Source organism: Quercus lobata, chromosome 5 (assembly GCF_001633185.2).
Source record: "Quercus lobata isolate SW786 chromosome 5, ValleyOak3.0 Primary Assembly, whole genome shotgun sequence".
Taxonomy (NCBI): Eukaryota; Viridiplantae; Streptophyta; class Magnoliopsida; order Fagales; family Fagaceae; genus Quercus; species Quercus lobata.
Window position 1 is genome coordinate 40,143,581 of NC_044908.1, and position 23,626 is coordinate 40,167,206.

Sequence of the window (23,626 nt, forward strand, 5' to 3'; positions counted from 1 at the left end):
AGTTTCAAGTCCTCGAACAGCCAGAATCGAGAAGCCTTTCTTCTAATCTTGTAGACCTTACCCTTCTCTTTGGGTAAGACGTCGTCCTTTAAAAACAGTACTAGAGGATCCATCCAGCTAGGCCCTGTCCTGATGCTGTAAACATGCACCAACTCGGTCTTTACCACCGAGGGTCTGTATAGATCTTCCACGAGTATAACTCGAGGTTGGAATTGCGCCGAGGAGGTGGCTAGCGTGGAAAAGGAATCAGCGTGGGCGTTTCCGCTCCTGGATACATGCATTGGGCTGAAATAGTTGAAACGTGCCTACAAGCGCTTAACTTGGACTAGGTACTCTTGCATTCTTTCATCCCTTGCCTCCAATTCCCCATTTACTTATCCTATGACAAGTCTTGAGTCCGAGAACATGTTTATAGATTTCCTGCCTAGTTTCTCGATCATAGACATTCCTTCCAATAAGGCCTCATATTCTGCCTCGTTATTCGTGGCCAAGAAGCCCAGTCTCAACGATTTTTCGATTTTAATCCCCTTGGGGGAAATCAGGACGAGCCCCACCCCAAAGCTCCTTTGATTTGTCATGCCGTCCACATATGCTTTCCAATAGGCAGGACTTTACTGAGAGACTGTGCCGACCAATTTCTCGTCTGCGATCGGTACCTCTCCCCCCTCTTCTGGTGAGGGTTCAGCAAACTCAGCTACTAGGTCTGCGAGGACTTGGCCCTTCACAGCGCTACGAGGCATGTATCTAATGTCAAAGGCACCAAGAATGGTCCCCCACTTAGCTATTCTTCCTGTGTAATCGGCACTTCTGAGTATTGACCTAAGCAGGAGTTGAGTCAATACAACAATGGTGTGCACCTGGAAATAGTGGGGGAGCTTTCTCGTGGCTTGCATGATCGCCAAAATGGCCTTTTCTAGGGGGAGGTAACGGATTTCTGCTTCATGCAATGACTTGCTCACGTAGTAGACAGGCCGCTGTATGCCGTTGTCCATCCAGATCAGCACCAGGCTGACTGCATGAGGGGCCACGGCAATATAGGCGAATAAAACCTCGTCGGCTTCGGGGCTGGACATGATTGGCGGCTGAGACAGATACTCTTTCAGCTGTTGGAAGGCCAGGGCGCATTCTTCTGTCCACTCGAACCCTCTCCACTTGTTTAATAAGAGAAAGAAAGGTCTACATCTATCCGCCGACTGAGAGATAAAACGGTTTAAGGCAGCGATCATGCCTGTGAGCTTTTGGACCTCCTTGGGGTTCCGAGGAGGCTGCATGCTATGGATAGCTCTAATCTGGTCGAGGCTGACTTCAATACCTCTATGCGTCACCATATAACCTAAGAATTTCCCTAATCCCACTCTGAACGAACATTTGGACGCGTTCAGGCGCAATCTGTACTTTCTCAGAATTTCAAAGACATCGCCGAGGTCCTTTAAGTGATTAGACACTAACTTACTCTTCACCACCATGTCGTCTATATAGACTTTGATGCTCTTGCCCATCTGTAGTTCAAACATCCTAATCATCATCCTCTGGTAGGTCGACCCGGCGTTCTTCAAGCCAAAGGGCATCACCTTATAGTGGTAGTTTCCAACGGGGGTGACAAAAGCCGTTTTTTCTTGGTCGTCGGCAGTCAGGGGTATTTAATGGTAGCCTTGAAAGGCATCTAAAAAGCTCATTCGAGGGTGTCCCACGGTCGAATCCACCAATCGGTCTATTTGAGGCATAAGGAAAGGATCCTTCGGGCAGGCCTTGTTCAGGTCTGTGAAGTCCACGCAGACTCACCACTTCCCACTCTTCTTCTTCACCACAACTGTATTGGCCAGCCACTCGGGGTAAAAAACTTCTTTGATAGCTCCTGCTTTCTTTAATTTCATCACCTCCTCCCTCACCGCATCCGCGTGCTTTTTCGATGGTCGCCGATGAGGTTGTTTCTTAGGTGTCACGACTGGACTAACATTAAGATGGTGGCAAATGAAATTCAGATCGACCCTCGGAGCCTCGTAGGCATCCCATGCAAACACGTCCATATTTTTTCTAAGAAAGTTGATCAGCTTTTCCTTCTCTTAGGGCGGCAGTTCTGAGCTAACCTGAAAAAATCTTTCCGGGTCTGAGCCCACAAGAACTTTTTCCAAATCCTCACAACTTGCCTTCTCGGCGGGTCCCCCACCACCCGGGGCCAGGGCTGGGGTTGTTAATTGCTATAAGCCATCCTCGGCAGTGGTAGAGGTTTCAGTACTCGATCGTCGCGAGATGGTGGACACCATACATTGCCAGGCCACCGCTTGGTCCCCTATCACTTCTTTGACCCGACCCTCCGACGGGTACTTCACCTTTTGGTGTAAGGTTGATGATACAACTCCTAGGACATGAAGCCACGGTCTAGCTACAATGGCGGTGTAGGATGAGTATGTGTCCACCACTATGAAGTCCACCTCCACTATGAAGTCCACCTCCACTATGTCCGAGCCTGTCTGTATAGGTAGTCTAATCTGGCCTTTCGGAGTGACAGTTTTCCCTTCGAAACTCACCAAAGGGGAGTCATATGCTGTCAGGTCTTCTGGTCTTAGCTTTAGCCCCTTGTACAAATCGGGGTACATTACTTCCACGACACTGCCCTGATCGACTAGCACCCTCTTCACGTCATATCACCCAATCCTGAGTGTGATGACTAGAGCATTGTCGTTGGGCTGGATGGTTCCAATTTTATCCTCATCCGAGAATCCGAGCATGGGTGTGGCCATCCCTTTAGCCCTCTTAGACTCCCGGTCGTCAGCTTCAACGAGGAGTCGGGCCACCGACATCACTCTAGAAGAATGGGAGCCGGTTCTTTCTAGAGTGGCGAGAATGACATTTATCGTGCCAATGGGCGGTCTCAATGTGCTTTGCCTTGCCTCGATGCTCGTCTGCTCCTGCCGTCCAATAGGATGATGTAAGAGGTGTCTCAACTTTCCCTCTCGGACGAGCCGGTCCAAGTGGTTTCTCAGATTTCTGCAGTCATTGGTGGTGTGGCCCGATTCTTGGAGATATTCGCAATATAGGTTCTGGTTACATTTCGCAGGGTCGCCTGCCATCCTACTTGGCCATTGAAAGAATGGTTCACTCTTAACTTTCTCTAGGATCTTAAGTAATGGTTCTTGGAACACAGTATGGACTGCCTGTGCCCCGGTGGATCTAGACTGCTCCGTGTAATCCCTTCTCGGCCAGTTACTGTTGTTAAAGCGGTCCGACCTGAAGTCCCTCCTCTCCTGAGGGACAACCTTCGCTTTGCCCTTTCCTATCTGTTGGTCCTCTTTGACTCTCTTGTACTTGTCAATTCGGTCCATAAGTTGGCGCACGCTGGTGACCGGTTTCCCAGTCAGAGACTTTCTTAAACCGTGCTCTGTCGGCAGGCCTCTCTTAAATGTACTGATGGTGACGTCATCGTAATTTCCCTTTATCTTGTTATACATCTCCCAGTACCTGTTCGAGTAGGCCTTCAAGATCTCTCCTTCTCGCATAGACAAGGATAGGAGGGAATCTAAGGGTTGAGGAACCCTGCTGCTCGTTATGAAGCGAGAACTGAAAGCCTGTGTTAGCTGCTTAAAAGAATTTATGGAGTTTGGCTTGAGGCTGTCAAACCATCTCATCGCCATGGGTCCCAAATTAGACGGAAATACTTTGCACATCAATGCCTCGTCCCTGGAATGGACGGCCATCCTCTGGTTAAACTGGCTTACGTGCTCTACGGGGTCTGTTTGACCATTATATATGGCAAAAGTGGGCTGGTGGAACCACCGAGGAAGCTCAACCCCCTCTATCCTACGCGTGAAGGGTGACTGAGAGATGCGGTCCAGGGCCTTACTCATGGCATCGTTTGCTAGGCCCTTGTAAGACGGACTTTTGTGGCCGTGTTTGTGAGGTTGCTCTTCCTCATAAGAGAAGGTTTCACTTGGTGGGGTTTTCGATCTTCGCCTGTACTCATTGTCCTCCTCATCGCTGGTGTCTAGATTGGGGAAAGGATGCCTTCGCTGCGCTCGGCGCAACTTCTTCTTCAAATCGTCGATTTCTCGCTGTAAAGCCCTATTATCGTCCCGCTTTTGGGATGCGTGACCTTTCTCTTTTGAGCGACTTCTGCTCGTGTGGGAGTTATTTACGCTACCCTCTCGTCACTTGTCTTGATCTCTTTCCCATTCGAGGTTCAAAAAGTTGTCCTGCCGTTGGGAGTCTGCTTTTCCCATTTGGCGCAGACCTGACCCTTCCATCTCAAGCGGTCTCACTTGCTGAGGCACAAGTTCTTCCCACAGACGGCGCCAATTATAGGGTCACAATTCAGGGCCCAGGCCCAACAGGTATGGGGTTCTGGCCCAAGGAGCTCGAAACATTGAATTTATAAAGAGTGGGCTACAGAACTAGACCTTAACGAAGTGTATTCTAGCTAAAATTGGGCCATGCAACAATTGAAAGTAAGAAAATCCCCTTCACGTCCGTTAGATATTCAGTCCGAGGAGACGTGGAGGATGTATACTGGTCCCTGCTCATAAGCTATGGTTCTTGCACCATTCTTCTGTTCTAAGTTCCTTTTTTCTCCGTTCCTTTCTTCATGGGGACTCCCCTTTCTTATATAGCCTTCTTGAAGTCATCAGGGCCTTACATATGTTGATCGTCTGGACCTTCACTTGAGTGCCTGTCCTATCAGACATCCTCCCCATCTTTTTGTGAGTTGTGGTAGCCAAGGAAACACTGTTCACAAGTCCTTTCCACATTAATGCGGCCAGAAAAGTAGTTGCCATGCATTTAATGTGGCAGCTGCAGCCTCTCCTTGGACACCTAATGCTTCCCTCCTTCATACGAGCCTAGGGAACTCATCCTTGTTACTAATGCTCGTTGGGAGTGGTCCTTCTAGTAGGCAGAGTGCATGCTTGAGCCATATTTGTTACATCCGAGGAGGCATTTCTCCTCGGACCGTCTTCTAAACGTCTTTAGGTCCACAAGAACTGGGTCGGGAGCCCTTTTGGTACCCATGCCTTCTCCTCGGACGTCGTCGAATTTCCCATACGGGGCCCAAGGCCCATTGTATGATCTTGGGCCCTCGCCCCTACAGTCATCATCTTTCAACAATAAACAACTAAGATTTGATAAAATATTGTCATAATATTTAAATTTTCGCAATAAATGATAACATATACTACAATTGAAACTTTTTATCAAATTAAATACTTACAACCACTTGCAAAGAATATTTTGTTATTCATACTTCCTTCTTCATAATTTTATTTTATGAGCCTAACTACGATGCTTAGCTTACTTAATTTTTAATGAACACCTATTTAAGAAAGAAAAAAGAAAAGAAAAGAACAAAATAATAAAAAACATATGTCATTGAAGTTTCAATTAGATAAAATTATAAATCTAGAAGATTTAAACCACTAATAAATTAGTGTTCTCTAGGTAATAAATAGAATACCATACATCACCATTTTTACTTTCTAAGTATGACCAACACATAAAACTCAAAATACACGAAGAAAATTTTTGGGACATTAAAATTTCATGAGGCATTTTAGATATTGCACAATGAAATATTCTAGGAATCATAAGATTTTGTTAAGATTTAATTAAGAGAGTAACAATAGGGAGTAGTCAGGGACCATATACTTGTCTACAAAATATAAAAGAGGAAATTATTCAACTTTAAAGTTGGGGGGATGAAACTACCTCAAACATAAAAGGGGAAAATATTTTTTTCCATAATTCTTTTTTGTTAGTAAAACTATGTGTTTTTTACTTTAACCAATGTGTTATTAAAAAAAAAAAAAAAAAGTCAGCCCAAGAAAACTGTCCGTAAAACTATAAATTTTGGCTCAGCAAATTGACTAAACCAAAAAAAAAAAAAAAAAAAAAAGAGTTAGGAACACAATAAATGTCATGATATTTTCTCAATACCTTTATTTTAGCTATGGTGGGCCCTAGTATGATCTTTTATAATTTTATTTTAGAGTAATACTACATCCACAATATATTCATAACAAATTCTAGGTAGTAAATTGTTATTAGTTTTTAATTAGGACAACAACTTTAAACTATGCATTAAAAGAAACAACAAACAAAATACCAACAGAAGATAATTGAGCGTGAATTAATGAATTTTTGCTCACCAAATTTGACTAAACCAAAAAAAAAGTTTAGGAACACAACAAAATGTCACAATATTTTCACAATACCTTTATTTTCAGCTGCGGTAAGTTTCGGTCTAATATATTATTATTTATTTTATAGAAATGCTATCTCCATAATATTTTTAAAACAAATTTTAGATGGCAAGTTGTTAGTGATTTTAAAATGGACCCGCAACTGATATCACTTTTTTATCCATCAATAGTAGTTTACCTATGATTTGTAGTGAAGTTAATATGAAAATGTTGTGGACTCAACATTTTTTTATTTGATCAATAAGAAACTAAGATCTCAACAATTGTGAAAATATTGTGATAATAACAAGTGTCACAACATTTTCACAAAACATTTATTTTCAGTTGTGATTGGTCATAGTTTCATATTTTATTATTTTATTTCGACCCATAAGAAATTTGACATCTCAATAACTGTGAAAATATTATGAAATTTGTTATGTCAGTATAACAATATATATGCCAACTCATATAAATATTTTTTTAAAAAAAGCACAAATTGATGACTAAAAAAACAAATAAAAAAATATTAAAAAAAAAGCCAATGAAGTGATGAACAATACATATTGAGCAAACTAAAAAGTACTGTAGCTTTTACACATTCACACAACAAATGTTATAACATTCTCACAAAACATTTATTTTTAGATGTGGTTGGTTACAATTTCATATATATTTTTTTATTTTGATTTATAAGAAATTGACACCTCAATAATTGTGAAAATATTGTGAAATTTTTTGTGTCAGTATAACAATATATATACCAACTCATATAAAGATTTAAAAGTAAAAAAATCACAAATCGATGATTGAAAAAAAAACAAAACACTATAGCTACTGTAGCTACACGCAAGTTTGGGGGATGAAACTTAACTACCTCAAACATAAAGGGGGGAAAAACTTTTTTCCATTTTTTTGGGGTAAAACTATGTGTTTTTTACTTTAAACAATGTGTTAAAAAAAGTCAGTCCAAAAACACTGTTCGTAAAAATATGAATTTTAGCTCAACAAATTGGCTAAACTAAAAACTGTGTGTTTTACTTTTAAAATGGTGCATAAAGAAAAAAAAAATACAAATAAAAATACAAATATTCAACCCAAGAAAACTGTATATGAAACAGTGAATTTTGGCTCAACAAAAATTGACTAATAAAAAAAATTCTAGAAACACAAAGAATGGCACAATATTTTCATAATACCTTTATAACTTTGTTATATTTTATTTTGACTTGTAAAGAATTGACACCTTAACAGTTGTGAAAATATTGTGACAACAAGAAGATATTCTAACATTTTCACAAGAGAAATGCTATTATGTTCACAATATTTTCATTACAAATCATAAGTAGTAGGTTGTTATAGGTTATTATTGGTAAGCAAAAAAATAATTTCATCGGTAAATTTAAATTAGAATAACAATTTATCACCTAAGATTTGTTATAAAAATGTTGAGAATATAGCACATTTTTTTCACAATACCTTTATTTTTAGTTGTGGTTGGTTCCAGTATGATATTTTATTATTTTGTTATAACATATAAGGAATTAACACATTAGCAGTTATGAAAATATTGTGTTAATATTTATTATAATAATAATTATTATTATTTAATCAAGTTCAACGAAATTGCTGCAGAGCAAATACCGTAAAAAAAAAATGATAAAAAGAAGAAGAAGAAAAAGGCAAGTGTAAGTGTGAGTTTGTGAGACATCCATTCAATTAGGAGTGTGCGCGGTTCGGTCGATGCTATTTTTTTCCAAATTTATTACCGAACCAATAGAGATCGGTTTTTTCATAATTGGAACCAATGCATACCACCTAGGGTCTGTTTTCCGACCTATAGCAATGTAGTTTTTTGTAGTCGGTTTAGTCGGTTTGAAATATTAAAAAAAAAAAAAGAATTTTTTTTTTTAATAATAAAAAAATTGGGCTTTCAATCCCAATATCAATATATCAACTTGTTCAAGATTTCAAGTAAATACAAACTATTTTTTTTTTTTTATTTAGCAGGCCATCAAAAATCTAGTCACACAAAGAATAGAAGCAAAAGAAAAGTCAAATTAGAAAAAAAAAAAAAGAGTAAAAATGCCAAATAATATTTTTCTACATCCAGCCAACACACGAAAGCATATTCCAACTCATACTTATACCATAATTACTCATTACTCAATTAGACACTAACAATATACATTACTCAATCTCAGTATATATCAACTCAATAGAGAGGCAGAACCTAAACAACTAAAATCAGAATGTAATGCAAATAAAATTAATATCGACTTCCATGTAAAAATAAATAAATAAATAATTTTTTTGACCAAAGAAATGCTTTACAATGAATATATACTACAACAAATAAACAAAAGCCAATGCCTAATAGGTAGTATGGCAGTACCACAGTAGTTCCACTAAGTAGCTTAAAATCCCCAAGTCAAAAAATATAAATATAAAAATACAAAAATACTGAAAAAAAAAAATATTGAAAATACTAAGCAATATTTTGAATCATTAGTGATTATAGCTCAAAATCTTTCTCAGTGAATGATTGAAGAGTGATAGCTCTCTCAGTCTCCCTCAAAATCAAATTGCTAAAAAAAAAAAAAAGATGTCAATACTCGTAGACTTAGAGAGAGAGAGAGAGAGAGAGAGAGAGAGAGAGAGAGAGAGAGAAGAAGAAGAAGAAACAGATTAATTGTTTGTGACTATGAAACTCACCGGTGGTGTTACGGCAGACTGGCAGGGGGTGAGCACTGAGCAACAGCTATAGTGTTGTAGTAGCAGAGAGGCGAGAGAGAAAGAGAGAGTTTTGAGGTAGGTTATGTGAAAAGAACAATTTATATGCTTGTTAAAATCTGTAACCCTAAAGTAAAACAACATCGTTTTATTGTTTTATTTTATTTATTTTTTAAATAGCTCTGTTAAACTGAAACGTTCCGTTTCATTAATTCATATATTAGGAAATAGGAATCATAGATTCATAGCATAATCGTCTTATAGAACTGGACTGGAGCATTTACATATCGGTTCGGTACAAATATCGGTAGTCGAAATTGATTTCCAATTGCATCACCACACCAACATCGGAAAGACCACTAGTCTCCGCTTGTCGGCCTCGGCTCTTGCGGTCGGCTTCAGGTGCGATGTGGTTTCTCGACTCCTGTAGGTTGTAGCGGTTTCTCGGCTCCCTTGCACACCCCTACATTCAATGAGATACCTTTAAGTGTATAATAATGGAGAAAGTGGGAATTGAATAAACCAAAGTCCTATACTATAGCGCTATACTAATAGACTCATTTTATACATAGGAAAATGGCAAACTACACCTTTGAAATTTGAAGTATTTTGATTTTACACTTCAAAGTTTCAAAATTTTTATTTCACCCCCTTAAAGTTTCATATCATTTTGATAGTTAATACTGTGCTAATATGTCATTTAAGTGACACGTTAGCTTGCCATGCGTGTATTATTGGTCAATGAAATAATGCCAAGTGGATTTATTATGCCACATAATTATATAACTTAAAAAATCTTCTAAAAATTAAGATAAATACTAAAATTTAATTAAAGTAATAATTTTTTGGTCACAAATTAATTTAATTTAAACTTTTTTTTGGATGAAAAACAGGGAACATGGATAACTCTTGATTTTTTTCCATCTCTCTCTCTCTCTCTCTCTCTCTCTCTCTCTCTCTCTCTCTCTCTCTCTAAATTGATCTATCCATGGCCGATTCTCACAACTGAACCCACCCATCATTGTTCACTACTCATCGCCATCAACCCTTGGTGGCGAGTTTTCATCAACCATCTCAGATCTCATCCTTTCTCTAAACCCACGGTGCTCAAATTTCTTAAGACAAATCCTTCCCTTTTCTCTCTATTCAAACCAAACCCTAACCTCAGCCTCTCACTCTAATCATTTCTCTTAAAGTTCCAAACCCTAAGCTCCCATTTTCTCTCTTCAATCGAGGATGATTGAAATTGGGTGTTTGGGTTTGCTTGAAGTTTGGGTTTGGGCATGATGGTTGTAATGGTGGTTCATGTGGTTGGCTGGGTTTGTTGTGAATTTGTGTTGTTCTTGTGATCTAAATTTTGTGTTTAATAATTGGTCAAAGAAAATTTTTGGGTTTATTTATAGCCAAATTGGTTGGGGTTTATTTATTTATTTATTTTTTATGTATTTGTTTCCAAAGAAAATTTATGGGTTTCTTAGATTTGAGCATCTGTTTGGGTGGCAAGAAAATGGTCATGAAAGTGTGGAAGAAAAATCTAAATTAAATTAATTTTTTTAAAAAAAATTAAATTATAATTAGATTTTAGTATCTTTTTTAATTTTTATAATATTTTTTAACTTTTTTTTTTGAGAGAGAGTTTCAACTTATGGCATCTGCTCCTAATGATAGCTCTTTATTATCAGACCAAGACATCAATAAGTTTTTGGTGTAGGCGGGGATTGAATTTGAATCCCATATCTCTTATACAACCATTAGAGATTTTACTAGTTGAGTTAATTGGAATCCACTTTTTAACTTATTTAAAGTTGTAGCATTATAAATACATGTGGCACTATTTCATTGGACTAACACTACACATGTGGCAAACTAATGTGTCACTTAACGGACACATCAACATGGCACTAACGGTCGGGCTAACTATCAAAATGATATGTAATTTTAGGGATGAAATCCAAGTTTTGAAATTTCAAAGTACAAAATCAAAATACTCCAAACTTTAGGGGTATAATTTGCAATTTAGCCAAAAAAATTTGTATGAAAATAAAAAAATAATTATTCTTTTAATGACTTTTTATATTTCTCATAAAAATAAAATAATTTTTCTTTTTTAAAATTATCTATTAAAAAAATATCCTCAAGGCACTCCATTTACTGGACCAGTTGTACTCAGAGAACAAAATGTCATGCCATATATTCTGAGTCTTATACAATTACTATACTTACTATTATGGTATATATTCTCGTAAAAATAATTACGGCATATATATGAACTTTGCCGGTAGCTAATTTTCTCGAGAGGCAAAAAAATTAAGGCAAGTATCATGTAGGTTAACGAAGTTCTTTTTTTTCTTTTTTCTTTTTTGGTTACCCTTTTTAAATCCGAGCTAGCTAAATTTCTAACGGAAAATATGATAAACTTCCCTTAGTTTTAGCACAAAATCAAATTGACCCTCTCTTTTTCTAATTTAATTTTTTTTTGGTTCTTTACTTTAAGCAATGGCATAATTGAACATTCTTTTTGTATTTCATTGGCTTAACTAATACTATAATTTTGAATTTGTGGAATATCTTGTGATATGCTTAACAAGAAACCTAGAAATCATGTCTGTAAGGGCTGGATTTGAGTCCCTACCCCAAAGGGTGAATAGACTTTGGCCCAAGAAACCCAATACAATGAATTTGTAGAGAGTGGGTTGGAAAAACTGGGCTTTAATGGATTAGACAACAAGTAAAATAGGTTTGATGACAAGAAAATGAAAACAGACAAGTTTAAACTAAAGAAAATCGTTCTCGACTCAGTCCGAGGAGATCAGCTCTTATATCTTGATTCTCAAATGTGATTATAAGTGTAGTTCTTGATTGTTACAGTGTTTTTTTCTAAATTTCCCGAACTTCTCCTCATTAGGGGTCTCATACATTATATACCTCCCTTTGAATGATCCTAGCTCTCCACTATTTAGTCGTTCAAGCTACTACTTGAGTGCTTGTCCCATTGGACACCCTTACAGGTCCTCTGTGAGTTGGGGTGGCCAAGACAGCACTGTTCAGGGGTCTTCTCCACATAAATGCGGTCAGAGAGTTAGCTGCAGAGCATTTAATGCGGTGATAGCAGCTTTTCCTTAGATATTTCTCAGCTTCATCTTATCCTATACGTTCACAGTACATATCCTTATCAACAGAATTTCCTGAAACGTTACTCTAGATAACAGAGCTCTCCTCCTGACCACTTCTTCACTTAGCTGAGGAGATACTCCTTCTCAGCCTATCTCTCCCAGCCTTTACAGTTATAGCTTGCTTGGGAGATTCAAAGTCTTACTCCCTCCTCATTGTTGATCTGTTCTCGGATCACTGTACCTCCTCGGACAAGGCCCAATATGTACTTGGGCCTGCGTCCCCACAATGTCAATTTATAATTAAATCATAAAAAATCGGGTTTTTAGTGAAATAAATTTTAAAATTAAGATTCATATCATCTTACTTAAGAATGATTGTGTCACAAGAAGATTAAGTGCATTAGTTATTATAAATTGAAAAAATAAATGAGATCCAAACCTAAATGCTAACACTTAATTAAAATTTTATAATTTAAAAAAGAAAAAATGACTGATTTTTAAATTAAAAAAATTTATGTCCCACATCAGGTGTGTGTGTGTTAGGGTGTGTGAGTTTATAAACTGCTCCGTGGAACTAAGTGTTGCATGCACTTTTGGTTCTAGCGTGTAGTATTAAGCAAAAAAAAAATATAAAAAATTTATAATATTGAAAGTTAAATAAATATTATTTTATTAATATTTAAATATTAATAAAAGCCTTAAACTATATAGAGCCCGATCCTATTAATAATTTATAATAGTATTAATTTCCAGTTGACCTTAGACTTAACATAAACTTAAAAATGATAAAATATTTTCAATTTCATGATTTTGACTCCTTTTTTTTGTTGTTGGTAGAATACGGGGTTAATCATATTAATCATAAGCAGTTGGAGCCCGAATTAAACGGGTACAAGGAACAACATTACAGTCAAAAGAAAGAGCCTCCATGACAACAAAAGGAGGCATTACATAGGAAATAAAAGGTTTAGGTTGGCCATGGCCAAGTTTAGGAAGAAGATCAGCAACTTTGTTAGTTTCCTTGAAGCAATGCTGCATGAGGTATTCCTGAAAAGCTTGGAGCATCTTCCTGCAATCATCCACGATAGGCTGGGTTAGCCGATTATCACAACTTGGTTTAGAGAAAAGGGAAATGACTTTAGTAGCATCAACATTAATAACAAGCTTGGTAATGTTGAGGCTTTTGGCCATAGTGATCAGTGGCGACGCCACGTTGGTCCCAGGGTGTTCCCAGTAACACCCTGAATTGAAAAAAAAAAAATATATATATATATATTATAATTAAATTTTTTATTTGTTTATCCTTAAAAAAAAAATTAGGAACACCATAAAAAATATTTTTTTTTTTTCTACTTTCAAGCAAAAAAGAAAAAAAAAGCCCAAAAAAAAAATATTTGAACTAAAATTTGGAAAAAAAAAAAATTGTAGCAGAGCAAGCAGCAAGCCCATGGATTCTCCAAAAAAAAAAAAAACAACGGACTGCAAGCCCATGGCAAGCCCAATAGATGGTAGCCAACCCAGTAACCCACAGATTCTTGAAAAGAAAAAAAAGAAAAAAAACCTAAAATCAGATCGGGCCTTAAACACTTCACAGACGCAAGTCACGTAACAGCCACGGACGACAACAACCAACGGAACGAACGAAGGAGATCTCTCGCCAGATCAGGCCTCAAACTCGATCTCCCATTCAAACGGACGGAAGCTACATCTCGACGTGCTTCCCGATCGGTCTTCCTTGCCTCGCCACTATGCCTGACAGCACTGCCCATCAGCCTCAAGCCTCCCTACTCTCTCAATCTCAAGGTATTTTATCTTAGTCTCAGTCTCTCTCTCTTCATCTCAGTCTCTCGTCTCTCTCTCTCTGTGTCTCAGTCTCTCTCTGTCTTCATCTCAGTCTCTCTTTATGAGTAATATTTACCCTGTTTTTGGCTTTATGCCTTTATTCGGTGTTGGTGTTTTTTTTTTTTAATTTTTTTTTTTGAGAATATCCAGTGTTGGTGTTGGTGTCTGTTGGTGAGATACAATAAATTGGCTTTATCTGATTGGTTCTAGTCTTGTGATTGGGGGCCATGGGACATTGGGCTTTGTCTGTTGAATTGGAGGGTAGATGGCGGCATGGGGCCGAGGTAGTGCAAGTGTGTTGTGTGCTAGTGCTAGTGCAAATATGCAACTAATAATTAATAAATATGGCTGTGTTTTGTGTGCTAGTTGATTAGTTCAACTAATGGTTATAAAATATGTAATAAATCACTCTTTTTTTAGACTTGGACTAAAGTTATACGGCCTATATATTTTTGTGCTGCAAAATTTATTGACTTTTTTTTTTTTTTGGTTAAGTAATGGTGTGATATTCCAAGTAGGGAAGTATCAAACAACCATAGTAATTAGTTGAATTAATTAATTTTGTTTGTTTGGGATATTAATTAACCAATAATTAATTGGAGAAAGCAACTAATAAATAATAAATAATAATTTAATTAATCAATACTTTATATAAGACAAACAAATTAAATTATGTTAGGTTAAACAACAATTAATAATTTTATAATTAATAAAACAACAATATAACAAATCATAGTTTATAAAAGATAAACAAATTAATGAAACAACTAAATAACAATACATTTGGGAAAAATTCCTAGAGCCGTTGCCATAGGGAAAAATTATACTTCTTAAGGAACATCTTGAGAAAATTTTTTGGAGTCGCCACATGCCATCTCTCAAAGCCCATAGCTCAGCAAGAAGGCAATTTGAGGCACCAATAAGTCTAGAAAAACCTCTAATCCAAGAGCCATTTGAGTCCCTAATAAGCCCACCCCCACCTGCACAGTTTGAGGATATCAGAACTGATGCATCCGTGTTTAGTTTATACCATCCTAGTTCTGGCTTGGTCAAGAAACGAAGTGCTGAATTTTTTGGTTTTGTGCGTCTGCTCCTTGGATGAGAAAGTGAAATTCAACAGCCTTGGCAATACAGATTTTGACAATAGGGGGGTTGGGTTGCTTTCCTTGGAGAGCCCACAAAGTTTCTGTTCAGCCAAATGGTCCGTAACCCGAAAAGGAAGAGAGTTTTCCAAGGAATATGGAGGTGTTTCGAAGTGAAGTCACAAGTACCATTAAGATGCAGCCAATCCAATAGCAAGAGGCTGAAAGATTGTAAGGCTTTTGTAGGAACTCCAAGCTAATTCCAAAAACTAACTGAGGCCTGGCATTCCCTAAGAAGATGGTCAATAGTTTCCAAGTGGTTGTTGCAAAGAGGGCATGATTGATCAATGGTAAAACCCCTTGAATCTAACACTTCTCTAACCGGAATGCTATTGTAAGAGCATAACCAAAGGAAAATGATAAGTTTTTGAGGAGATTTCACTTTCCAAATCCAGCCAGAAGCAGAAGTGGGAGGGTTCAAAGCATTTAACCCTTTGACTCCTTTTGACTTGCATGGACAAACTCCATAAATAGAGGCATTAAACACGATAGACTTGTAGTTGTAAGTTGTAACCTTCTGTTTGCTCTCACCTAATTTTTGAGTTTGTACTTTGTACGCGATTTTATTGAGTCATGTATATATATATATTTTTTTTTGAACTGATATTGAGTCATGTATAGAAGTACTTATTTAATGATAACCAATATGATAATGATATATAGAATTTTAACCAACATTCGGGTGGCTTAGTTGGTAAGATACCAAGCCAACAAGTTTCAGGACTTGGGTTTAAGCTTCAAACAGTTAGATGTGTGTTGGTGCTCCTTACATCCCATTTCCATCCCAAACAGTTGACCAAAAAAATAAGTGAGTTTCTCACGCAGATCGAGAGTATGGGATCATGCCCAGGTAGGGAAGTCACACTGGTTGTCCCCCCGTCTACCCATTTTCGAATATCCAAAAAAAAAAAAAAAAAAAAAAAAACAGACATATAGAATTGTAAGTTTAAATGAGAAGTTTGAAAGTGGATATGTTGAAATGAATATGATAGCTTTTAATAAGTGCGTATGTGATGAATTCTCACTTACACTAGGAGATTACCATTTTTTTTTTTAGGTGATAATACTTTCGTTAAATGAAAGAAAAAAGCTCAAACAAAATACAATAAAAAGGATTACAACTTTTTTTTATTATAAAAAATCTTTTTTTTTTTTTTTATTAAGAGTCTTGTAACTCAACTAATACTTTATATTATTTTCAACTATTGAATTAGAAAATGAAAAATGAAAAAAGCTGTTAAGCTTTTCATATTCACAAACAGTAAGTACTTAGTGGTTTAAATAATACCAAGAGTTTTGTAGCTTATTTGGTTAATATCTCTTGATGTGTCCATGATATTCAGAATTCAATTTTCTCGTTCCTTTTATTGAGTTTTAACTTGCATGACAAGTTGACAACTAAAGTGATTGAGATAAACAAGAGAAATATGGGCATATTTCTATTTCAAAATAGGGAAAATATATATGATTTAAATATATATATATATATATATATATATATATATATATAAACATAACATGTTATGATTAGGTTTATATTACTTTCACCTGAGTTTATAATTAACATCATTTTTATTATATACTAATCATTGCACAATGTCCCCATTTGTTTAAAAGAAGTGTCCATATATTTTTTATATTGGCTAATATATTTTTTCATCCGTAAACTTTGTACAAATTTCGTTTTTTGTCCCTAAATTTAAAATAATTATTTCTTTATTCCTAAAATTTTTAAATATTTTTATTCAATAGTTTAGAAACAAAAATATGGACCAAAAAGAAAAAACTTTTTTTAATAGTTCAAGATGAAAAAAAGAAAATGCAATTTTTAAAGTCTAAGGACAAAAGTATACCTATTTCAATATTTTAGAGTCAAAAAATGAACTCTTTGTAGTTTAGAGACAAAAAAAAAAAAAAAGTGTAAAATTTAGGAATGAAAATAATATTTTAGCGTTTTATATTTATTGAGCAGAAAATTAACATAAATACTTATTTTCTTTATTTTTAAATATTTTAGCGTTTTTTCTTTATTTTTTTAAGTATTTTTTTTCATCAAAAAATACTTAAAAAAAAATAAAGAAAAAAAAGGCGTGCGAAAATTTGAATTTAAAAACAAAATCCTATTTGAGCGCGCTTCAGCGCCTTGCAAAACCTTCACACTTTGATTCAGTTTCTCAAACCCATTGCTTCAAAGAGGTCCACAACGCATTTCCAAAACCAATCTGAGTCCCCAAAACCCTCACATTCAGAGCTTCAGTTTCACTGAAAACCACAATGTCAGCGTCCAAAGCAAAAAGCACCAGGAAGCACCAAAGATCCGATTCCGAGTTCGCCGTATCGGATAAGCGGAACCGAGTCGAGGACGATTTCGATCTCGACCTTTCAAAGTTAGTTACCTCCAATACGATCCTTCTTCTTCTTCTTTTTCTTGTGCGTTTTTTTGATTGAGATCTGAGACTGAAAAAAAAAAATGGTGGAATCGCAGTGATATCAAAGGCATTATGTCGGCGCTGCATCAGATCAGAGAGAAGGCTCAGAAGGACGGCCAGAAGAAGAATGAAGAGACTATTTCTAGGTAATACGAATCGTTTTGCTCACTCTGATTAGGTTTTTAATGCACAATTTAGAAGAAGCTGTAATTGGTGTGTGTGTGTGTGTATATATTTTAGGAATTAATCTCATCGATAATCCAAGTTTTTTCATAATCGGAGATTTTATTTGCTTTGAAAAACTTGATCTGAATGATAAATTTTACTGTGATTTAGTTTCTCTATAAACCTGAGTGGTTCTGTTTGAAAAAACCTGAAGGATTTTCATCTATAAAAGTATATTGCTCGTTCAGGTTTATTTTTTATTTTTATTTTTTTAATTGTGAAATCTGAAAGTATAAAATCTTTTCGGGTGAAGTTGTGGTTTGCATATCCATTTTGTTATTTATTTTAAATTCCTTTTGTTTAAAATAAATAGGCTTGTCTTCAATGTGTTTGGAGGATTTTTTTTTTGGTAATTTTAAATTCCTTTCGTTTTAAATATGTGTTTAAAGATTCTGATAGTTGTAAATTATTTTAAAACTTTAAAATAAACATAACATATACCTATAAAAAAAATAGACTTAAAGATATATATTAACTAATTAGTTAATTGTTGTATATCTATCGTGTCATGTCCTAAATTTTCAAGAATTGCTATATAGTGTCATGTTTGTATCCATACTTTTTAGAACTAGACAAGAAATATCAAATGTATTATGACCTTTCAATGTAGGCACCAAGTCAATATTCACTTTTTAAGCACTATGACAGATTCATTATTATAATTTAAGAGAGTTGATGCTATATATATATATATATATATATATTTTGTAGCATAGCAACTAAGATGACCCATTGATATAGTCAAGGATCAGAACATATTTCATGTATGCATTACCCTTCATTGAAGTCCTGAGTGCTTATATTGACTAAGGGTAGATCCAATAGCCTTGGCAGAGTTGAGGAAGATTGAATGATTCTCATTCATTCGTTTCCCCATGGATTGAGCGCTCTCTTAGTGTTTAATACCACATTCATCGAAAACTCAATGAAACAACGAAAAAAAGAACACCGCATTAATTAGCTTACTGCATCAAAGGAAAAAAAAAAAAAGATTTCCTAAATGATTACTCATCTAAAACTCAATGAAACAACAAGAGAAACGATAAATTATTACCAAAGAACTCTACAGTCCATCTTTTGCACTCTCAAAGAGATCATTAGTTGAAGGGTCAATAGGAAGGTATCGCTTTAGAAATTCATCTTTCGCAAGGTAATTATTGATGTGCGTGACATTCTTGGATTGGCTACTGGTGTGAAGCAACATGGTGGTGGCTGGCAGCCTAAAGGAATGCAGATGAGTTCTTAGCATTACTTATTAGCCAAATCAGATCAAATCATCTATTTTTTTATTGCGGTTCATAATCTAATACTAATTAGCTTGCTTTTGCTCCTTATCTTACAATGGGATATTAAGTTGTACAAATTGTTTTTGCTTTTCTTATGCCATTTTTTCTGCTTCATATATTTTTGTGTAGTCCTTTGCTATAATTACTTTGTGATGGTTAATTGTGTTTTGGTGACAGTGTGGCCGCTGATATCAAGTCAATGATTGATGAGTTGAAGTCAAAATTTGAAAAGGATAGGTAAAGTAGACTTATAAATGCATCTAAAGTGTCATAATATTTTAATATTAGTATGTTCCTTGATAGTGTTCCTGATTAGCTATACTAATGAGAGTCTCTTGTGTCCTTCTATTGTTAGACAAATTTTTGCCAAAGCACTTTCAAAGAGCTCAAAAGAGGTCTGTGGCAAAACTGCTCAGCACGGATGACTAGTGATGAAAACTTAGTACTTGTTTTTGGATTTATAAATTAAGCATTGTGAGAGAATGGTTTTGAGAATTTTGCGATTAAATCCCTGCAGTGTGAAAATAGCTTGAAGAATGAGACAGCCAGGTTCCAAGCACTGTATGAGAAATTTTGCAAGGAGAAAGCTTCTCATCTGCAGGCCTTAAAAGGTAAGCCCTACACATCTTGTCATAAAGTGCATCATTCAACTAGCAGCGTCAGACTTCAATTTATTTTAATAGCATAGACAAAATAACATGATGTATATACTGCAGAAAATTCTAATCACCAGGATATAAAGGTCTACCCACTACCTAGTGTAAATAATCATCATTCCTCTATTTGATATCTTGAATATTTAAACATCACTGTGATCAATAACATTTAGACATTAAAAATAATCTGATTGTTCTTGCTTTATTGTTGCATACACCTTGTCCTCACTGCAGCTGTATATAGAACAACTAATTGTTGTCGTACGTGAGCTTCATGACTAATATATGTTATCCTCTTATATATAGTGATGTAACCTTGCCCTCATATTTCCAGAAGCACCGTATAATATAGTAGTTTAATTCATATACATCCTGCACCTATTAATTAGCCAAGCATAATTTTAATTTTTAAAAGCTGGAGTTCATCTTTTTACTTTGAAGAATGACATTTTTTCTGTTTCAAATGATATTAATAAACAAATTTAGTTCCAAACACCTTTTTTTTGTTGTTGGTTTTATTGATAATTGGCAGGTTTTATTTGACAGATACTATTTCAAAATTTGAAGAAGAAAAAGAAAAACTATTCACACGATATGAACAACTGAGTGAGCAACAACACTCTTCCTCCCATATAATAAAGTATAATTCCATATTCATCCAAACAAGATAGCGAAACATAGATTCTGTTAATTTTTTATCGTTGATATCAGGGAAGAGAGAAAGGAGCATGATAACTGAACAAGAGAAAGCTTGTGGTGATAAAATTGCTCAATTGGAGGAGTCATTGAAAAAGAAGAAGCAGGTACATAATTTTAAGCATTGACCCTGATTGTTGGAGCCTCTCTCTTCCTCCATACACACATATTGACACAAATAGTATTAATCCACTCTCTTGTGGAACACAGGATGATAAAACTTTCAGCATTCTGAGGAAGACTCTAGGCTCATTTCTGGGGAATGCCTCAGATGAGGATTTCCCACCTGACGATTGAAGATTGCTTCAATAGGCAGCTGCAAGGTCTTTCGCCTATGTCAGAAATGGGCAAATTATGATTTCCTGTCTCTAAGATGATCCTTTTAAGTCCTACGCTTTCCACTTCCATGCATGAATTAAACGCAAACTCTAAAAAGTCCTATTGTTTGGTTAGTTGCTTTGATGGTTATGTACATTCCCCCTCAAATTCTCAAATCCTACCAATTTGGTTTTGTTAATTCTGTTAACACTTCTAATATCAATTTAGTATATAATTCTTTTATACCTGAAAGATTGTTTGCTATTAATTTTATCAAGGTAGTCAAGCTGCTATGGTCACTGCCAAACTTTATTTTCCCTTTTTTGCTGTGATTGTACTGGTGCACTGTTTTTATTTTACAGGCACCCCTCTTCAATGGGTGCACAGCAATGAATCTAGTATCACATCACACATTAATTCCTTGGTTTCCTTTCTCTCATCTCTTCAACTTCCTCTCCTACATTAATATAATTTATAACTTTTTAGCTTCCGCACTTTTGGTGGTTTGGCTTATATTGCTGTCTAGACAACATTCCTTGTGCACACTAGGATGATATGCATCAGCTGATAACAAATGCGTTATATCTCAATAAGTGGAGATTTGATGGGTGTAAAAAATTATTGGACTTGAATATTGTCTTTCTAGGTTTGAATTTTAAATTATTTTCTTATTGTTATCTCTTTGTACACTATATATAAAATCCCATATGGATTCTGTTTTATGTATTGCATAAGGTCAATCAACACCTGTGAATAATCTTCTATGGCTTCTGCATTTCCAATGGGTGCCTGCTGCCTGTTTGGTTGGAAACCCTCTAGTTAGTCTTTTATTTAGTCATCTTTACATTTTTGTTATCTCTCCAATCTTCCTTCTAGTTGATGCTTTTAATTTATCCATCCCTGAATCTGAACTGCATAGTTCGATATTCTTCTTTCTTTTTTACTTCCCCAACGGGGGAATTACTATAAAATCCATATGGTAGTCCTTTTTACTTTTCACATAGAAGATTTTGCCTTTATTTCTTCAGGCATTACATCTAGAAGCTGTTCAAGCTTTTCTCCCATTTTAGATTATATATATAGACACACACTAACACACAAGAGAGGGGTTTAGACTTTGAGGTTTTTGAACTCAGTTTCTCTTCATGAGGGGAATCACATCATAGATAGTGTACTAACAAATACAAATTAAGAAATACCGATTAGTGAACTAAAAAATGAGAAGAAAAAAAAAAAAAAAAAAAAAAAAAAACAGATGACAAGTCAAATTTTTATTATACAAAAAGGCTTAAACCATCTACTTGTTCCTCTTCTAAACTCTCCATTGTAACTTGTCACCCTTGCAAACTGGTTTTTGTTTGACCAAAACATCCCTACCAATTGCCTTGAAATCCACATTACACGCATGTTTTTCTGGATATCTATGAATTCCACAAAACACATTCCCACAACGGCACTCAAACCCTGTCAACCCCACTTTCTTGTTGCAGCACTTAACTTTGTCTGCAAGTTCTCTTTTAAGAGAGTCATTGTAGCACTTCGAGCACATGTTCCTTGTGTCTGCCATTCCAAAGAAACCGCAACCATTAGCGCATGGTGAAAGATCCATCTTCATAGGCTGAGCTTTACTCAAGATGCTGATTTTTCTTCTTTTCTTAGTCCGTCTGTGGACATTTTTGATGTTTTTGAGGATGACCTCAATGGGATGTATTTTGACAGGTTATGTCCTGAACCTTTTGTTTTTTCTTAGTTGTTAATTGAATCGTCTGTTTACCAAAAAAAAAAAAAAAAAATGAAAGAAAGATCCATCTTCATTAAAACTTGTTGTGGTTCCTTGTCTTCTTTGGCTGTCTCAGGGAGTTCTTGCTTTTGAAAATCTTTGTAGCACTTGGAGCACAGGTTTTGTGTCTCCACAGATCCATAAAAGCAGCAACCATTGGCGCAGAGAGGCCGTTCCCCGTTCTTAATATTCTCCTGCAAATCTATTTTTCTAACTTGTTTCTCGCTCGTCTAATTGCTTCTAATTGTTCCTAGACTCAGAATTTTTTGCGGTTGAAAGCTAACCAAAGGGGTTGTATCTATATCTATATTATTATTTATGGTGCTTCTCTTGTTTGGATTCCTTATTTTTTAGTTAAAAAATGCTCATATACCCCTATGTTTAAGTAGAGATAAAACTACAAGACAATCTGGTAAAAAATGCAACTCTAAAACATTGGCTAAAAAATAGGACCACTTTTTGGTTAATTTTCAAATTACTTTATCCACTTATAAATTAGATTTTCAAAATAAAAATTATATATATAAAATAAAATAAAACACAGTTTTTTTCTACAAAATACAAACACTAAAAAAAAAAGTTTCATCTCTTGTTAATTTTCAAAATACTTTATCTACTTATAAATTAGATTTTCAAAATAAAAAGTTTTATTTTTTACTCTTTTTACAAAATAGGACCACTAAAAAAAAACCTCAACTTGTGACGAGACTAGTCACCTTGAAAGCATTTTTCATTTTCTTTTTTCAGTCAAAAAAAAAAAAAAAAAGATTAAAGATCCAAGAAAATTCCAAGCATAAGTAATGGAAGATTGTCGACATTGATGTTGCGTCCATAGATAATGATACACGGGAAAAGAAAACAAGATAGTTTCTTTTCACCTTTTTCTTTGAAAAATTGCAACTCTATACACATGAGATGACCATTGAAACCCCCTCAAAAAGAAAAAGAAAAAGAAAAAGAGATGACCATTGAAAAAATGGATTCAACGACAAGCGTAGATATGGATGTCTCGGTTAATCAATTTTCATCGTTAACAGGAAAGAAAAATAATTGGTTACTATTTGCTTTTTCTATTCTATATCTATATTAGTACTATTTAAAGGGCTGCCCTTATTTGGACCAGATTTTTTTGTGTTCAAAAATATCTCTACAACCTATGTCTAAGGAGGGGCAACACTTTAGGATAATGTTTTCCTTTGGTTTTAAGAATCTCCATTAAGGAGCATTGCACCCTTGAAT

General features: G+C 35.4%; 3 protein-coding genes across 3 annotated transcripts; 1 reads left to right on the top strand and 2 right to left on the bottom strand.

Annotated features, from left to right (window-relative positions):
• Positions 1-2,645: 2,645 nt before the first annotated feature.
• On the bottom strand, positions 2,646-3,845 carry LOC115990455. Its single transcript, XM_031114290.1, has one exon. It carries the CDS (start codon positions 3,843-3,845, stop codon positions 2,646-2,648), a length of 1,200 nt encoding a protein of 399 aa, XP_030970150.1.
• A 13,281-nt stretch (positions 3,846-17,126) lies between these two features.
• Positions 17,127-21,150, top strand: LOC115992254 (DNA ligase 1). The gene is made up of 8 exons (XM_031116353.1): positions 17,127-17,384; positions 17,483-17,572; positions 19,115-19,174; positions 19,293-19,332; positions 19,455-19,548; positions 20,140-20,199; positions 20,305-20,396; positions 20,500-21,150. Exons 1-8 carry the CDS (start codon positions 17,272-17,274, stop codon positions 20,584-20,586), a joined length of 636 nt encoding a protein of 211 aa, XP_030972213.1. The 5' UTR covers positions 17,127-17,271; the 3' UTR covers positions 20,587-21,150.
• A 725-nt stretch (positions 21,151-21,875) lies between these two features.
• Positions 21,876-22,377, bottom strand: LOC115988846 (putative zinc finger A20 and AN1 domain-containing stress-associated protein 8). The gene has a single exon (XM_031112474.1). The coding sequence runs from the start codon at positions 22,220-22,222 to the stop codon at positions 21,920-21,922; it is 303 nt and encodes a 100-aa protein (XP_030968334.1). The 5' UTR covers positions 22,223-22,377; the 3' UTR covers positions 21,876-21,919.
• Between the last annotated feature and the right edge of the window lie 1,249 nt (positions 22,378-23,626).

Bases quoted from the DNA above. Each gene is read 5' to 3' on its own strand.
- LOC115990455 (XM_031114290.1), bottom strand. From the start codon at position 3,845: ATGAGTAAGGCCCTGGACCGCATCTCTCAGTCACCCTTCACGCGTAGG.
- LOC115992254 (XM_031116353.1), top strand. From the start codon at position 17,272: ATGTCAGCGTCCAAAGCAAAAAGCACCAGGAAGCACCAAAGATCCGAT. The intron at 19,175-19,292 runs GTAAAGTAGACT...TTCTATTGTTAG, and splicing joins TCAAAATTTGAAAAGGATAG to ACAAATTTTTGCCAAAGCAC. The intron at 20,397-20,499 runs GTACATAATTTT...TGTGGAACACAG, and splicing joins CATTGAAAAAGAAGAAGCAG to GATGATAAAACTTTCAGCAT.
- LOC115988846 (XM_031112474.1), bottom strand. From the start codon at position 22,222: ATGAAGATGGATCTTTCACCATGCGCTAATGGTTGCGGTTTCTTTGGA.